Genomic DNA, 15,201 nt, shown 5'->3' on the forward strand with positions numbered 1-15,201 from the left:
TATTACAAAAACGTCCAGCTCTGATGTCGGAGTTGGGTTCGTCTTAGATGAGTAAAGGCTATTCGTCTGAAGCCTCTGTTTTGAGAGACAAACCTCTCTCAAACGAACTGTTCTCCGGCGTAGGAAGGCTATTTTGCAAGAAGGGGCGGCAACGTTGGTTGCCGGCAAAGGGGGGAAAAAATAAAAGAAAAAATGCTAACTAGTCTTTGAATTTAATTTGAATTTCAATACAATTCAAGGGTATTTTTGTGTTTGAATTTTTCATTTTAGCTTCGACTATTTAATTTAAGAGTAAAACGTTAACAGAAGCCCCAAATCGTTAAATAAACTGAAAATGAGGGGCCATTAACTATGATTTTTAAATTAAAAATATCAAACTGTGATTATGATATATATGAGGAGTCATAGAGTAATTTCCTCAAAAAATAATAACTAAAGTTCAAGTAAATTAAAATAATTTAGGCTAAACCTATCTTGGGTTCTTAAATTATATAATTTTGATTCATTAGTTTCCTCAACTTCTATTTGATTTCCTCAGATCCCTAAATTTTTGTTTTTTATTCCATTGAATCCCTAAATTTTTATTTTTTTATTCATTGGGTCCTCAAATCTTCGTTTTTGGTTCATTTGGTTCTTAAATGATTTCCATTTAAAGATCTAATAGACCTAATGAACTAAAAAAATGAAAGTGTAGAGACTTGAGAAAATTAAATAGAAGTTGAAAAACTTAATGAACCAAAACAGTATAGTTTAGGGACCTTATAAATTCACAAAATAAGCTGCTAATTTCTCTAAAACTAATAGCATGCCACAGCAGTCAAGATGGCACTTTCTTATGACTTTCAGAGAAATTCAAAAGAAAATGCATCTCTTCACCTAAATCAGTTTTGCTAACTCTTCACATTAATCTGAAACCTCCATTTTATTCTCTAATTCTTGAATGGGAAAAGACGATCATAATTGGTGTCCATTTTTATTTCCCTCCGCCGAGTATGGCTCTCCGTCCTCTCCTCCGTCATCGCCGCCGTCATCAGAATCAGATCCCTCATCATCGCCGCCATCTGATTCCTACACTCATTCTTCCTCTTACTATTCTTGTCGCTCTTCGCCGAGTATTAATTATGCCCCTACTGAAGAAAGTAGCGTTGAAAGAGTCTCTCAAGCCAGCAGATTTCTCCAGGTCCCTCATAATTTGATTTATTTAAAGCAATGTTTTGAAAACCGGACCGGACCGGCCGGTCGGACCGGATTAACCGGGAACCGGCTGCCTGTCCGGTCCGGTTTCTGGTGAAAATCGTCTTTTATAAAAATCGGTCAAAACCGGTCAAAAACCGGATTTAACCGGAAAAATCCGGTTTTTCATAAAAACCGGACAAATCCGGTTTTCAAAAAATTAGCCAAAAAGGTACTTTTTTTGATAAAAAAAATGCATGTGTGGTCCCCTACCTATGTGTCTTTTTATTTCTCTCTCATTATTTCTCTCACATGTGCACTTTTTTATCTCTCATATTAATTATGACTCTTACACAAATTATTTTCTCTCTCTCACATGTCATTTTCAACTTTAATAAAATAATATTTTCACTCAAATAAATAATTATACTCTCTCTAATATTATCATTATACATAAAAAAATTATATTTATAATCATATATTTTATTTATAAAATGTCATATTATATTTTTTAAATTTAATAATTATTAATTATTAAATTTAAAAATTTATATATTTATATATTTTTCTCTTTCATATAAAAAAAATTCTTTTATATACTTATTTATGATTATATTTTTATACAATAAATTATTTTTAAATTTTAAAATAAAAATATGATGACATGTTAAATTAAAAAAAAATTCTTTCTCATACAATATTATTATTCTATATACACTTAAATGTTACTCAATTATAAATGTATTTCACGCATTTAGTAAATAATTGTCTAATTTTGATAACAATTTTTACTAAAATTAAAATTTAGTTTTTCCATTTAGAGTAAGTATTTTATATATTTTTAAATATTGATTATTTATAATTATATTTTATATAGTAAAATTTGAAAATTATTTATTTAAATATTTAATCATATTTTTTTAATTTATAATACATGTATTTTTAATTTAAATAATTTATATTTATTATAATTAAAAAATCCGGTTGAACCCGGTTGAACCGGTTGAACCATGAACTCCCGGAGAAGCCGGTTTGATCTCCGGTCCGGTTTTAAAAACATTGTTTTAAAGTAAATATCTTTATTTGGTTTTGTGGCAAAAATACCCTTAATTATTATTATTGGCACTATCAATCGAAGTTTACTCATATTATTGACCACGCATTTTGTATTATTAGAGTTCCAATAATTTTTCTAACTTTGGTACACTAAACTGATTTAGTATGTTTAGATTAATGTAATTGTAAGAGAATATATACAATTGATGCTATTTCTTTATCCACGTGCAAATTAAAATGAGCTTTAATTTTTTTATAGTTTTAAAATAGGTGGATTATTCTATGACAAAAAAATAAAAATAGGTGGATTATTAATAATTCATAACAATAAAAAAAATTATTTAATAGCTCAGAAATAATATTAGGATTATTTCAGGGTTAATTTTTTTTATACCTAACTATAACATTTTTACAAAACAGTTACCGAAATTTTAAAAATAACAAAATGATTATCAAATTATATCTTTTGATAAAAGGATGGTGGAATTATAAAAAGTAATAAGATGGTTATCGAACTTGATACATGACTATACATCGTTGCCTCATCAACATCTGCAAGTTGGTGTCCACATCAGCAAGCCGGTAACCGTTCTATAAAAAATAATTATAGTTCGGTAAACTCTTAGCAACTTTTTATAATTTGGTAACCGTTTTCTAGAAAATCTATAGAACAATAGTCATTTTATAACTTTTTATAATGCGATAACCGTTGTGTAAAAAGGTTATAATTCGGTAATCAGAAAAATATTTAACCCGATTATTTCATCAGTTATTGATGAAGACTCGATTTCACCGGATCAAAGCTCCAAATGCAATCGAGCAAATTCTTACTTCTAGATCAACACCCCAAATAATTTTGTTATTTAGTAGCTCAGAATTATTTCAGCCTTAATGTCTTCAATTGCAGCTAAACCATGAAACATCGGCAGCGACCACAGATATCTCAATAGGCACTATTTCTGAGCAGGCCACTTCAGCTACATCTGCTGGCCACAAGAAAAAAAACCAAAAGTGCAAGTTCATTGGATGTTCAAAAGGAGCAAGGGGGGCATCAGACTTTTGCAAGGCCCATGGTGGGGGAAGGAGGTGTCAACATTTGGGTTGCACAAAAAGTGCAGAGGGGATGACAGATCTTTGCATAGCCCATGGTGGTGGCCGGAGATGTGGGTTTCCTAGAGGGTGCACAAGGCTGCACGAGGCAAGTCGGGGCTTTGCATTAGGCATGGTGGTGGGTAGAGATGTATGGTTGATGGCTGTACATGAAGTGCAGGAGGACATATTTAAGGCTTTGGATGAAGCAATAGTGGCATTGGCGGCAGTGGCAATGGTTTTTGTTAATTGTGTTTTAATTAGTAATTTGATTTATGTTTTTTTTTTTATAATTGGAAAAGAGGAGCATTTATTGGAGGAATTGAATCCAAGACTTTAACAGTTTGGTACTCCCTCCGGTTCGTAATATTAGTCGCATTTGGAAAAAAAATTTGGTCCATAATATTTGTCGCATTTGGAATATCAAGATAAATTTTATTTTATATTCCAGATTTACCCTTAATAAATGTACATTGAAATAATACAATATACAAACAAAGAATGAATAGTGCAATTATCAAAAAAAAAAAAGAATGAATAGTGCAACTTCCAAGAATTCATCTCTCTCGCCTACACAAACATGCACATATATATACTGTATGTTAGTTTCAACTCCTTGTTTCAAAAAGAATATTGAGGATTCCAAAACTTGATTACGTAGTAAAGAGTTTTTATAAAAGTGTAATTAATAGGGTTAACTTGGTAAAATTATACATAAATTAAGACATAATTATTGTTTTCTTAATTCCTGTGCCGGAGCTAAATGCGACTAATATTACGGACCGGAGGGAGTACCATTTAAGTTATAAGCTCGTTGGTTATTTTGGTTTATGTTAATCTATGATTTTGGGTTTAACCCCATTAATTTGTTGATAAATTGAGAAAATAGGTATTGTAGGACAAATTCTGAATTTAAATTTAATGTTTTTGAATTTTTAGAGAAGAGGGATTATTAGTACCATTTATAATCTTTTAATTTGTTTTTTTGACATTTAACCCCTCATACTTTTAATTATTTATGTGGCATTTCCAATATTTGCACCATGTAAAAATAAAAAGACTTAAATGGCCAAAAACAAAATCAAAAGAGCTTATGTGTTCTTTTTGGATAATTTGAAGTATTGTTTGTACCTTCTGCCTAAAAATAAATAACAGGAAGATTTGCAAAAACGATGACGTTTCTGAAAAAAGTGGCATTTTCTGGCGTTCCGTTGTATTGGCCAAGGCCAGTCGTCCAAACCTCCAAACTAATAATTTTAGGGTTTGAGAGTGTAATCGGAGAGGGAAGAAGATGAGCGAAACGACAACAAGACCAGTGCCGAGGAGAGAAAGTCCATGGGGATTGTCCGGAGAAAATCATCCTGAGCCCATAGCTCATCGGTGCAATGATCGCATTGAAGATGTTATCCAAGTAATTTTAATCACATCATTTCATTAATTTTAATCAGATCAATTGCTAACTTCGATTTTACCATATAATTTTTAATTATACTTGATTTGTGATGCTATTCTAGTAAATTTTTATATGTTTATTGATTCAAATGTGTAGGCTTGTTTTGAAGGCAATCCGTTTATGACTGTCCCTGGACCTTTTAAGCTCTTTTGGCAATGCATGCGCTCCAAACCTGGGTTAGTTATTGATCGAATTCATGGTTTTTTGCTTTCATTTGCACGTAGCTGTTGTTCGATTTGTGATTTTATTTTCTCTGTTATCGATTATTTTCGTGATTGTTACTGATATTAGGAAAACATTGCCAATGTCTTGGTTGTTTATGCAGGGAGGAACCGACTGTGCCGTACACTTATTTGCAGATAGATCCGCCTAAGAGAGAGGTGAAACTCGAGTGAATTCGCTTATTACTACATTGCTTCTGCGACGGATGTCGTCGTGTTTTTTTTTATTTGAATGGTGTAGAATTCCTAGTTATTTGATTTAGCCATCAATGTAGTCATATGAATGAGTAATAATGTATAAATTTGGAGAGCTACATACATATTCATGATCTATTCTTTAACAAAGTGTGTCGTATGGAAATTTCTCCAATGTTGTTTTGGCATTTTGTTTTTATTTCTAAGGGCGCTTCTCCAACTCTTGAACTTCATTTTTATAACTTTTTTTTATTAAAAAAGTATATCTTGTCATTTTTCGGTTTCCTGTTTAGGTGTCATCCGTTTCCGCGTTTCTGTTTTTGTGGTACATATCAACAAATAGGGATGCATTTTGCATAAATACACCCACTTAGGTGAAGAATTTTTCTTTTGAAATATATTTTTCTTGATGTCATTGTAGTTCTGTTTATTTTACATCATAGTTCAATTCCCCCATTATAACTGAATAATATTTGCATACCTATGATTGGTGAGTAAGAATAAATGCAGAGTTTTTAGGCAAGGTACTATATATTTCTGTCTTTTTTAGGCAAGAAATTATTTTATTGTATGAAATATGTTACGAAAGAATTGCATTTACTACCGATCAGGGAGTTGTCAGATTGGTATTCTTTGAGAGAATTTGTAGAGATTTTAAGTTTGAACCTCCATATGGACTCATATCCATCTTTTTAGGTGAGAGTTTTATCATTTCTAGGGTGAACTTAACATGATGAATTGTTCTCAATTGTGTAGCTCACACGACCATCGAGTCTCCAATGAATAAAAAAATTGAATTACATTTAAGCATGGACTTGGATAGAGCAGCAAAAATTGCCCTATTCTCTATTTTTTGGCAAATTTTTCTACAGTTGCTGAGCATCAATAGATGTTATTAGTACAAGAAGAAAAGTTCTCTCAACAGAACGGCAAAGGCAACAACTCGTAAAACCACTGGTATAACAGAAAAGCAATAATTCCAGTGTCCGGTCGGCTTGTGATTACTTTGCCGGACTTCAAGGATGGCTTGTGCTATATAAATTCAGCTTCAGAAATCAATAATAGGCTCGCCAATAGTGAGATTTCGCTCCGGAGTCCATGGTAGGTCGAAAAGCTTTGCAATTATAAATTTGAAGATCTTGTTTACATTAATGTTGTAGGTTGCACTTGAAAAGAAGAGTGTTGCATTCACAGCTTTAGCATATCCTCTTGCCTGTCACACATGCAATTTTTTCAAATATGTGAAGCAGATTAATTTAGTCAATGATGCTGTATGACACAAAATATAGAACAAAAAAAGGGTATTTAAACTTTTGATTGATGTGAATATAGGTTCCTGAATGACTATAAAATATCTAGTACAATGAAAAAAAATTAACACAACATTGATAAAATAGCTATATTTTTAAAACAAGTGGTCTATTATAATTCTGAATTTGTAAAGTTGTGATAAGCAGGCAAAAAAATTTAGCAAAACTGACTAGACTTACCTGGCTTGCAATTGTCCACTGCAGATCTATGGGAAGTTGAATGAATTCGTCAAACTTGGTTCCTATAATAATTGGAATTGCATTCTACAAAATCAACAAAATAACATAAATCCTACCATTACCAACCAGTTTTGTGAAAAGAAAGAAAAAAGATAGAGAACATGCAGGATATTATTTATATGTATCTTTTTAAAAAAGTTTTAAGCACCTGATTCCATTTCCTTGCTTCTTGATACCAGCTTATAACACTGCAATTATACCAAATACCATAATAATAATTAGAATGAAAATAACATCTAATCAGAAAAATAGAAATTAGATAATATAAACATAAACCTGTTTAATGTGACTCGACTTGTTAGATCAAACATTATTAATATTGCAACAGAATCCTTGCAAGCTAGAGGCATTTGCTGCTTGTATCCTTCATGATCGCCTGTTTGTACAGCAATAATATTATCAAACTCATAAATCTTGGGGAAAATATGAATAAAAAGTATGGTTATTTGCATGTTAAATCCCAACGTTTCACGTTTGCAGTGATTTAATCATATTCTTTAAAACGCCGCATCACACATTTCAATCTGTCAATTTTTGGCATTGTGTAGCATATTTCTGTTGTTGTGACGTCATTTTATACAAAATGGTTCTCTTTCTGTACACATTTTCTAGTTTTATTTTTGGTAAAAAAAAAACGACTATAGGCTACGCAATGCAAAAGCGTGAAAAATTGAAATATGTCATGAGACATATTCAAAAAATTAAATTAAATTGCTATAAACGTGAAACGTTGAGATTTCATATGCAAATAATTCTAAAAATATAAATAAAAAATAAACTTACCCCTAACTTCCCAAAGACTAAAAGAAATTCTTGCACCTTCAATCATTAATGTCTTATCCATTACATTCATTCCATCTTTCACCGTTGATCCCTTCTCTTCCAATGTTTCATTTCCCACATATTTTGCCTTTATAGAAATTAATAACATGTCAAATGCTGATACTAAAAATAAGAATGTTAATTTAAAGAGGTAATTCATATTAATTCACCAATTATACATATTTTCTCAATTTAATTATAAAAATAAAACATTTTTCATTTTGTATCAAATCGATATGATGAAACTTTTTTGAGGTGGAAGTCCTTTTCCGGCTGCCACCAGCAAATTACACCGGATTATGAACCTATTTATCTATTTGCTACAAACTTAAATATAAATTTGCATATATAATTGAAACATTTTAATAGTGTATGGTTAAATTGAGAAAATATATATAGTCATGAATTTATATTAAATTACCTCTAATGTAAATTAATGCATCACTTATATTCAATAATGTATAACACCTACCAAGAAACTAGTTTTTCCAATCTGGCAATCACCCACGAGACTAATTTTCAATGCAACCAAATCAGAATCTTTAAGCTGACCATGATCACAATCACGATTATGTACCGGAGGAGGTGGAGGAGGAAGAGGAGGAGAAGGGGGAGACGCGCTTCCCGAGGTGAATTCGCTGGCGGTGACCGGAGACGAGGCGGCCACAGGATGTTGGAACACTTGATATTGAATAGGCTTACCTAATGAACAGCTTTTGATTTGGTTCCATGCGCGCAGAATGCACCGTCTAAAGATTATAATTCTTCGTTGAATTTTATGTCTAAGACCAACACGAACACGAACCATTTATTTTAATCAAAATCTAATTTCAAATTTTGGTAAAGGGGATGGCCTCTCAGGAAATGAAAGGATCAGTCAGTCTGTTCGGCCATGAAAGAAAAAAAAAGGACGGTATAGCTTCAAGAGGCTGTTTATATTTTTCAAAAAGATTTTAGGGGTATTTTGGGAATAACAATTAAGGAATTGTAACTTTCTGTTACAAATTATAACAAACTTTTAGCTATGAATGTGACTACTTTAGCGGATGGATTGACTTTTTTTATTTATATGTGTGTGTGGCTAATTGGTCGTCGGTTGGCGCCGACCGTCCAAATTTCCGGCTGCTTTTGATATCCTCAGACATTAATTTGAAGGGTGTTTGAGGAATTCAATGTTATCAGTTAATTTCACAAACTGAGCTTTTAATAAGAGCAAATTACTCTAAATCCTTTCGTATACTACATTCACAGTTTGATAATCTTTATTTGAAAATAAAATAAATTGGTACCTCATTTTTAATTTTATAAACATTTATAATTTTTTAATAAATTTGAGTACCAAATCGTTAATGGAATTAAAAGTGAGACACCAAATCGTTGACATAATTAAAAGTGAAGAATCAGATCGTTTGAAAGTGAAATATCAAATCGTTAACATAATTGAAAGCGAGGCACCAAATCGTTGACATAATTAAAAGTGAGGTACCAAATCGTTTGAAAATGAATACCAAATTATTACCGGAACTAACATAAGCCCTAATTGTTAATGGAATTAAAAGTGAGGTACCAAGTCGTTTGTTTTTCAAATAAAAGGTACCAAACTATGAATTATGACATATGTGGAGATTTTAATAGTAATTTGCTCTTTTAGTAAAGACTACAATACATAAAAGAGCAAAGGGTCAATATTTCGGTACCTATATTTGTACATTATGTTCAATTAACTCACACTTGGTCATACTAATCAATTAAAGATAATATTTTAGATTTTAGATTAATTAACTCCAAATTATACACAATGAACAAGTTTAGAAACAGTGACGACTCAATTTAGTAGCTGACTGACCTTAAACTATCTGTAATTGATCAAAAATAGAGAAGATTGTTTAAAATGACCAAATATGAGTTAATTAAACCCGACGCGTAAATTTGAGAACCACAATGACCCTTTATTTGAAAATTTAATAGAATTGCTGCTAAGACATCAACATGTATATGTGAGGACTAATTTACCTAGTATATTTAATTTTATATAAAAAAATTTATGCTACAAAATGCACTACATCTTTTGAACATTCTTTCAGTTTAACTCTATAGAGTGGCCTAATTTTCTGTAAGTGTATGGTATATTTAAATGGTATTTGATTTTCTATTTGCTTATGTTTTTCCCAACTTAAGCAGGTGAACTTGCTTGTCCATCTGTGCTGGGGCTAGCTTGTCGTTTGTTATCACTATGCTTCCTCTTCAGTATTTCTTTAATCTCAGTTTCTTTCCTATCTACAAAATCTATTAAATCCTTGAAGCTAGTCGAGCGTAATGTACGTCTAGGCCTTGCCGGCACAATCTCCTCCACCGCTCTGTCTCCACCTTCGTCAGGAGCAAATTTGCGGAATTGACCAAAGACCCTACAGAAGAAGAACGTAAGAGCAATAATGCAAGCAAGGCCGCAGATGAGGAACAGACCCCAGAAGCTGTTCAATGAGAGTCGGTTTGCATCTACTTCGTTGATTTGCATAGAGCACTCAGTTCGTGTCAGCCATTTGTTATGGATTTTCTGGAGATCGCCATTTTCCGAGAGTTGGAGAATGGCAGTTGACATATCTACCGCGAGCGGAGAATCCCTTTGAAATGCCTGTGACAAGAAAAAGTGCATATAAGAACATTTAGAGTTTTAGACTGAAATGTTTTAGAAGTCGAAAGAGACTCACAAATCCCCATCCACTTTTCGTGAACTCCTGACCGACTGTCCTGAATGCACAGTTGGCGTTGGACAAGAACAGCTCAACGTAAGGAAGCTCATCAACAATGGCAGCGACCCCACCATCTTTCGGTCCACGTTGAAGGGCAGTTAAATATGCGTCTTGGTTTTTCAATATTACAAGTCGAGATCTCGCTATGTTGAGCTCATCAATCAAGTAGTTCAATGAAAATGATCCCTCTTGAACTCCGATTGGCTCAGTACTTGAAATTAAGCTGTCAATCCCTTCAATACGCGACGTTAACTGCTGTACAGTGAGGATTGATGTCAAACTGGCTGTATAGCTTGAATTGATGATCAAAACTACGAATAGCCATATGATGAGAACCAAACGTCCCAAAGCGCTCACAGTGTTCTCCCCTGCATTATGACCAATTATCAGCAAATGTAAGAGTATCTACGACATGAGGTAATAAACGGATACAAAACAGAAAAATTTCACATACTGTGGGAGAAAAACATAGTTGAGAAACTAAACCTGCAAAAGTAGAAATACTTTTAGTTAGAAGCAAGACAACGCTCAAAGATAAATTGCTTATTTCATGCCATCATCTATGCGACACTGATATAAGATTATACACGAAATATCCATAAGAAACGTCTTTTGTTACGCTACAAAAAGAGAAATTCATCAAGGAATAAGCATGAGACTAACTTCAATTTGTTTGATAGTCCCAATATATTAGCAGAAGGTCTCGAGGGAACTATGCACAATCAAGCATATTGTCCAGATGACTGAAATTAATAGCTAGATGAGAAATATGAACTGAATATGAGAAACATTGATGGGTTCAAAAGCATATACTAACCAGAAAATTGTCATAAGCTGTTGCCTTGGTGGACCTCGGAATTCGTGATTAAACCGATGCTCAAGAATCCAGACAACAGCGCCCACTAAAAGAAAGAAGGCAGCAGTGACACACCACATGGGTAAGGTAAATGGTTTGAGGAATGCCCAAGCGCTAGACTTTTGTTTCTTGACAGGAGCAACTACAACTAGTCCCGATTCCATGTAAGGCTGTGTAAAATCGACAATTCTCGTTCTATTTGTGACAATTGTAACATCGCCTACAGCTGCATCATAATGCTAGAAAAGGAAGAGAAAATTAATAACGGAAAAGTGCTAGAATGTGAACAGCAAAGCAGGTACTCGTGATGCTAAACAAATTAAAGTTTTCGATTAATTACTTAACTTGCAAGATTAAAGATGACTCACATTTTGAGCAACTGCATCGATAAGTGCATTGTACCCAGGGTTATTTTCACCATCTCCATATAATATATACGTGCGAGGGACAGGATATGGCAGCAAGTTTATTGCAGCCTCAAACACATCAATACAAAATCCTCTAACTCCCGGAGGATTTTTGTCTTTAGACACAAATTCTAGATAACTTACTCGGTTGGGTACTGCAATGCGCAGTGGTTTCCCATTGTTTGGAAATACCCATCCTCGAGGAATTATTGTATTTTCACCTGGCCATATTACAGTGTAAAGATGTTGGTTGCTTTCAGAAGTATTGGAAGGCTTCTCATACAAGGTCTCTGGCGGAACAACTGAAAGGCCAGAGTAATTTGACCAAAAGCCAATTCTGCGGGATCCTGTCCCACCAATGTTAAGAAAATCATATGCTGGAAGAATTAAATTTCTGTCATTGTCAAATTGAATTTGACCACTAAGACCTGTGAAGTTCATCCTAAGAAGTGTTTCGAGATACTGTTGGCCTCCATCAAAAATTCGGAGAGACTCTAAATGCAATGTGCTTCCATTTGTGTGCTGCAACTTTGGGTCATTAGAGAAAGATATATTTCCACCTGAATTGAGAAAAGAATCTAGAGCTCGAGCAGCTAGCCATACGGAATCATAAGCATAGAGCGCATAAGAATTGAATCCACTAGGTCCTGTGCTCTCCTTATTCTTTAGGTTGTTCCACCTGGATATAAACTTTTTCTTCTGATCAGTATCAGGTGTGTAATGGCGAAGAGCAACAACCCCTTGTAACAGATTCATTGTGTCAACGTCAGCTGGTTCTATAGATTCTAGAAAAGAAGGAAGCCAATCTGTAGCAATCCAAACATAGCCTTTGGTCATCATACCGAGACTTTGGGCAACAGAAAAGATTTGCAGGCCAGAATCAGGATTTACATGTACAACATAAACTCGAGATTCCTGTAGATTTACTCCAACTAACAAGTCGTTGATTGCGCTTTTAGATGCTCCAGGGGTGAAGGCCGCTTTGTAAGAAATCCTGCATCGTTTTCTTGCCAGAGCATCACCTAATATAGATATGCCATTTCTGCCATATTCATCATCTACAAAGATAGCAACAACCTCCCTCCAACCAAAATACGTGACAAGATCAGCAATTGCAAACATTTGAAAATAATCACTTTGTGTAGAGCGGAGAAAATACGGATACTGTAATGCAGAAAGAGTAGGGTCTGTTGCTCCAAATGATAAAAGTGGAACATGAAGTTCATTAACAACATGTGAGATCACATGAGCTATTCCAGAAGATTGAGGGCCAATTGCGACAACCACGTCAGCTTCCATCAACTTCAAAGCTACAAACAAATAAGCTTCATCAAATCTCTATCTTTACACTCCCTCGGAAGGATTTCTACAGATATGCGCCCATAAACCAACCAACAGTACCGTTTCCTTATTTTGATAGACCTTTAATTGGCAAAGATTTCTACAAAAAATGCAGGCGACATACGCTAGCATACTTTGACTCCTAAACTGAGAAATACATGAGTGTACCATCAGAAATTAACTTTCAAATCCAGTCCACTTCTTTTTGAAATTGACAGAATATCATAACTTCAATAGCAGAAAAATCAAGAGATCATGGCAGATATAGTAAGTACAAAGAAACACTATAATTAAGCTGGATAATTATACAAAAGAACCTAACTGTTACCACAGGAGACTATTTTATTCAGAATTCCTATTAAGACATTTTAGTGTAAGTATTTTGAAATGATGGAGCTGGAGTACTAGCCAATAGACAGTGCTATTAGACAGAAATATGAACTCGTAATATAAATCCAGTTAAAAACATAAAGAAACACTTTATATATCAAATTTAAACGCTATGCCAAAATGGACAGTATGCTGCAATGATGGAGCTACAATACTATACAATGGACTGTTCACCGTATAATGCCAAATCATAGTTTGCGGCAGCACGCCGTGGGATATAAGATGCCAGCATAAAACCAGTTAGGAACACAATGCTTGCATGCTAAAATTTTAAAACAAAATGAAAGTACAGATTGCAATTAAAAGCATAAACCAATTTCCTATATTCATAACACGGTCAATTCAAGCATTTAAGATTAGTGAAAGTACCCTCGATGGTTCCAACAAAGCCACTGCAATTTGTGTCTTGTACAATGAGGTTCAATTTCGTCCCCGGAAGAATACTAGAATCCGAATTTACATCATCTACTGCAGCTGCAATTGCTGGCTTAGCTGCTCTTCCAATTACAGAATCCACAGTAAATAAAGCTCCTATATTCACAACACTCGGTCTCGAAGACGAAACACTAGCACTGCCATTTCCAACCTCACACAACACTTCCATGGGAACAAAAACACAACTGAAAATCAACAAAAACTGCACCTTTACCATGATTGATCTGTTTTTAAACCTTGTACTCTTCAATAACACAATCATGGCTATAAAAGCTTTGTAGTTTGGCAATTGACTCCTCAACTCAAATCAACATTCCTTCACACATACCTGTATTTAGACATCAAAAACATGAACTTGAAAATGAATATAAGATTCACATAAAATTCTTGGTACACCAAAAAAAACCAAAAATTTATTTATTTTTTGATGAATAAAAATCAAAAAAATCAAAAATTTATGAAAGTCAAAAATAACAAAAACTAACAAAAAAGCTGCAATGACAACAAAAATCCAGGCTATACTCTAGTACCCATTAAAGCAAATATAATAAAGAAAAGTGCCAATATTCTTCATGGGCATTATTTAATCATGATTAGCTGCTAATTAATCCCACAACAAGTAATAAAAAATTAGTTCTTTTTCAGACAAGAGATTATTAAACTACAAAGGACAAGCATTTCAACAACAAAAAGGAGAACCCATATGCAATTATAAACAAGATGAACAATAAACCAATTAAAAAGAAGTACATATAAGATTAATATCCATTTTTGGTAGTTAAAAAAGCTTGCCTTGATACCCAAATATGAATGGGAAATATGAAAAGTTGGATTGAGTTGAGTGAATCATATTTATAGAAATATGAAGAAGATGAAACAAAAAGTTTAAAAACATTAGAGAAATTAAAGAGGTGTTTAAAGCTCAAAACAGTCTTCTTCTCTCAAGCAAAGAATTATTCTCTCTTTTTTAGTATGAAATTATGAATGCTTATTGCTCTGTCTGTTACTAATTTTGATTTGCAATAATTAAATATATTTTGGAATCTTGTCTACTTGTAGTAATGTTAATTTAATGGATGATTCTTGACTGTTAATTTTTTGGCCCAATCACTCAAAAACCCCTCACCTTTAAATTTTTTTTCAATTCCACCCCGATGTTAAAAATTTGTCAATTTTATCCACTTTTAAATTTTCCGTTTTCAATTGTACCCCAATATTTTAATTTTTGTTAATTTTTTTACTTAAATGATGAAATCATTCAATTAATTAAGTATAAACATGAAATTAAATTCTTTTTTATTCAAAAAAGTACAAATAAGTCCTTTATTTTTAAAAACTAACTAAAAACCATAATCAAATTAACACTAATTTAAATCCTTAATTAATTTAACTAAATTTAAATAAATTTTAAAAATATACAATCAATATATGCGAGATATGGAGAATGTTTTAAACAAATTTTC

At 33.0% G+C, this 15,201-nt stretch overlaps 4 protein-coding genes across 7 annotated transcripts; 2 read left to right on the forward strand and 2 right to left on the reverse strand.

The window, feature by feature from the left end:
• Positions 1-821: 821 nt before the first annotated feature.
• Positions 822-3,682, forward strand: LOC126656173 (probable WRKY transcription factor 19). The gene is made up of 2 exons (XM_050350677.2): positions 822-1,180; positions 3,137-3,682. Exons 1-2 carry the CDS (start codon positions 941-943, stop codon positions 3,656-3,658), a joined length of 762 nt encoding a protein of 253 aa, XP_050206634.1. The 5' UTR covers positions 822-940; the 3' UTR covers positions 3,659-3,682.
• An 820-nt stretch (positions 3,683-4,502) lies between these two features.
• Positions 4,503-5,375, forward strand: LOC126655319 (uncharacterized). Its single transcript, XM_050349444.2, has 3 exons — positions 4,503-4,729; positions 4,868-4,947; positions 5,097-5,375. The coding sequence occupies exons 1-3, from the start codon at positions 4,610-4,612 to the stop codon at positions 5,164-5,166; spliced, it is 270 nt and encodes an 89-aa protein (XP_050205401.1). The 5' UTR covers positions 4,503-4,609; the 3' UTR covers positions 5,167-5,375.
• Positions 5,376-6,002: 627 nt separating this feature from the next.
• Positions 6,003-8,468, reverse strand: LOC126655318 (septum-promoting GTP-binding protein 1-like). Its single transcript, XM_050349442.2, has 6 exons — positions 8,032-8,468; positions 7,521-7,647; positions 7,014-7,113; positions 6,886-6,925; positions 6,678-6,761; positions 6,003-6,400 (listed from the first exon to the last, which is right to left on the reverse strand). The coding sequence occupies exons 1-6, from the start codon at positions 8,365-8,367 to the stop codon at positions 6,236-6,238; spliced, it is 852 nt and encodes a 283-aa protein (XP_050205399.1). The 5' UTR covers positions 8,368-8,468; the 3' UTR covers positions 6,003-6,235.
• Positions 8,469-9,557: 1,089 nt separating this feature from the next.
• On the reverse strand, positions 9,558-14,756 carry LOC126655317 (glutamate receptor 3.4-like). Of its 4 annotated transcripts, XM_050349437.1 has the most exons (7): positions 14,531-14,753; positions 13,673-14,066; positions 11,534-12,882; positions 11,127-11,404; positions 10,764-10,795; positions 10,268-10,677; positions 9,558-10,191 (listed from the first exon to the last, which is right to left on the reverse strand). In XM_050349437.1, exons 2-7 carry the CDS (start codon positions 13,998-14,000, stop codon positions 9,733-9,735), a joined length of 2,856 nt encoding a protein of 951 aa, XP_050205394.1. In that variant the 5' UTR covers positions 14,001-14,066; positions 14,531-14,753; the 3' UTR covers positions 9,558-9,732. The 4 variants fall into 4 exon arrangements, with proteins under 4 accessions (XP_050205394.1, XP_050205395.1, XP_050205397.1 ...); XM_050349438.2 differs by lacking the exon at positions 14,531-14,753 and having other exon boundaries at positions 11,534-13,060; positions 13,673-13,764; XM_050349440.2 differs by lacking the exon at positions 14,531-14,753 and having other exon boundaries at positions 11,534-13,013; positions 13,673-13,688.
• Positions 14,757-15,201: the final 445 nt, after the last annotated feature.

This window comes from Mercurialis annua, linkage group LG7 (genome assembly GCF_937616625.2).
Source record: "Mercurialis annua linkage group LG7, ddMerAnnu1.2, whole genome shotgun sequence".
In the NCBI taxonomy this organism is placed as follows: Eukaryota; Viridiplantae; Streptophyta; class Magnoliopsida; order Malpighiales; family Euphorbiaceae; genus Mercurialis; species Mercurialis annua.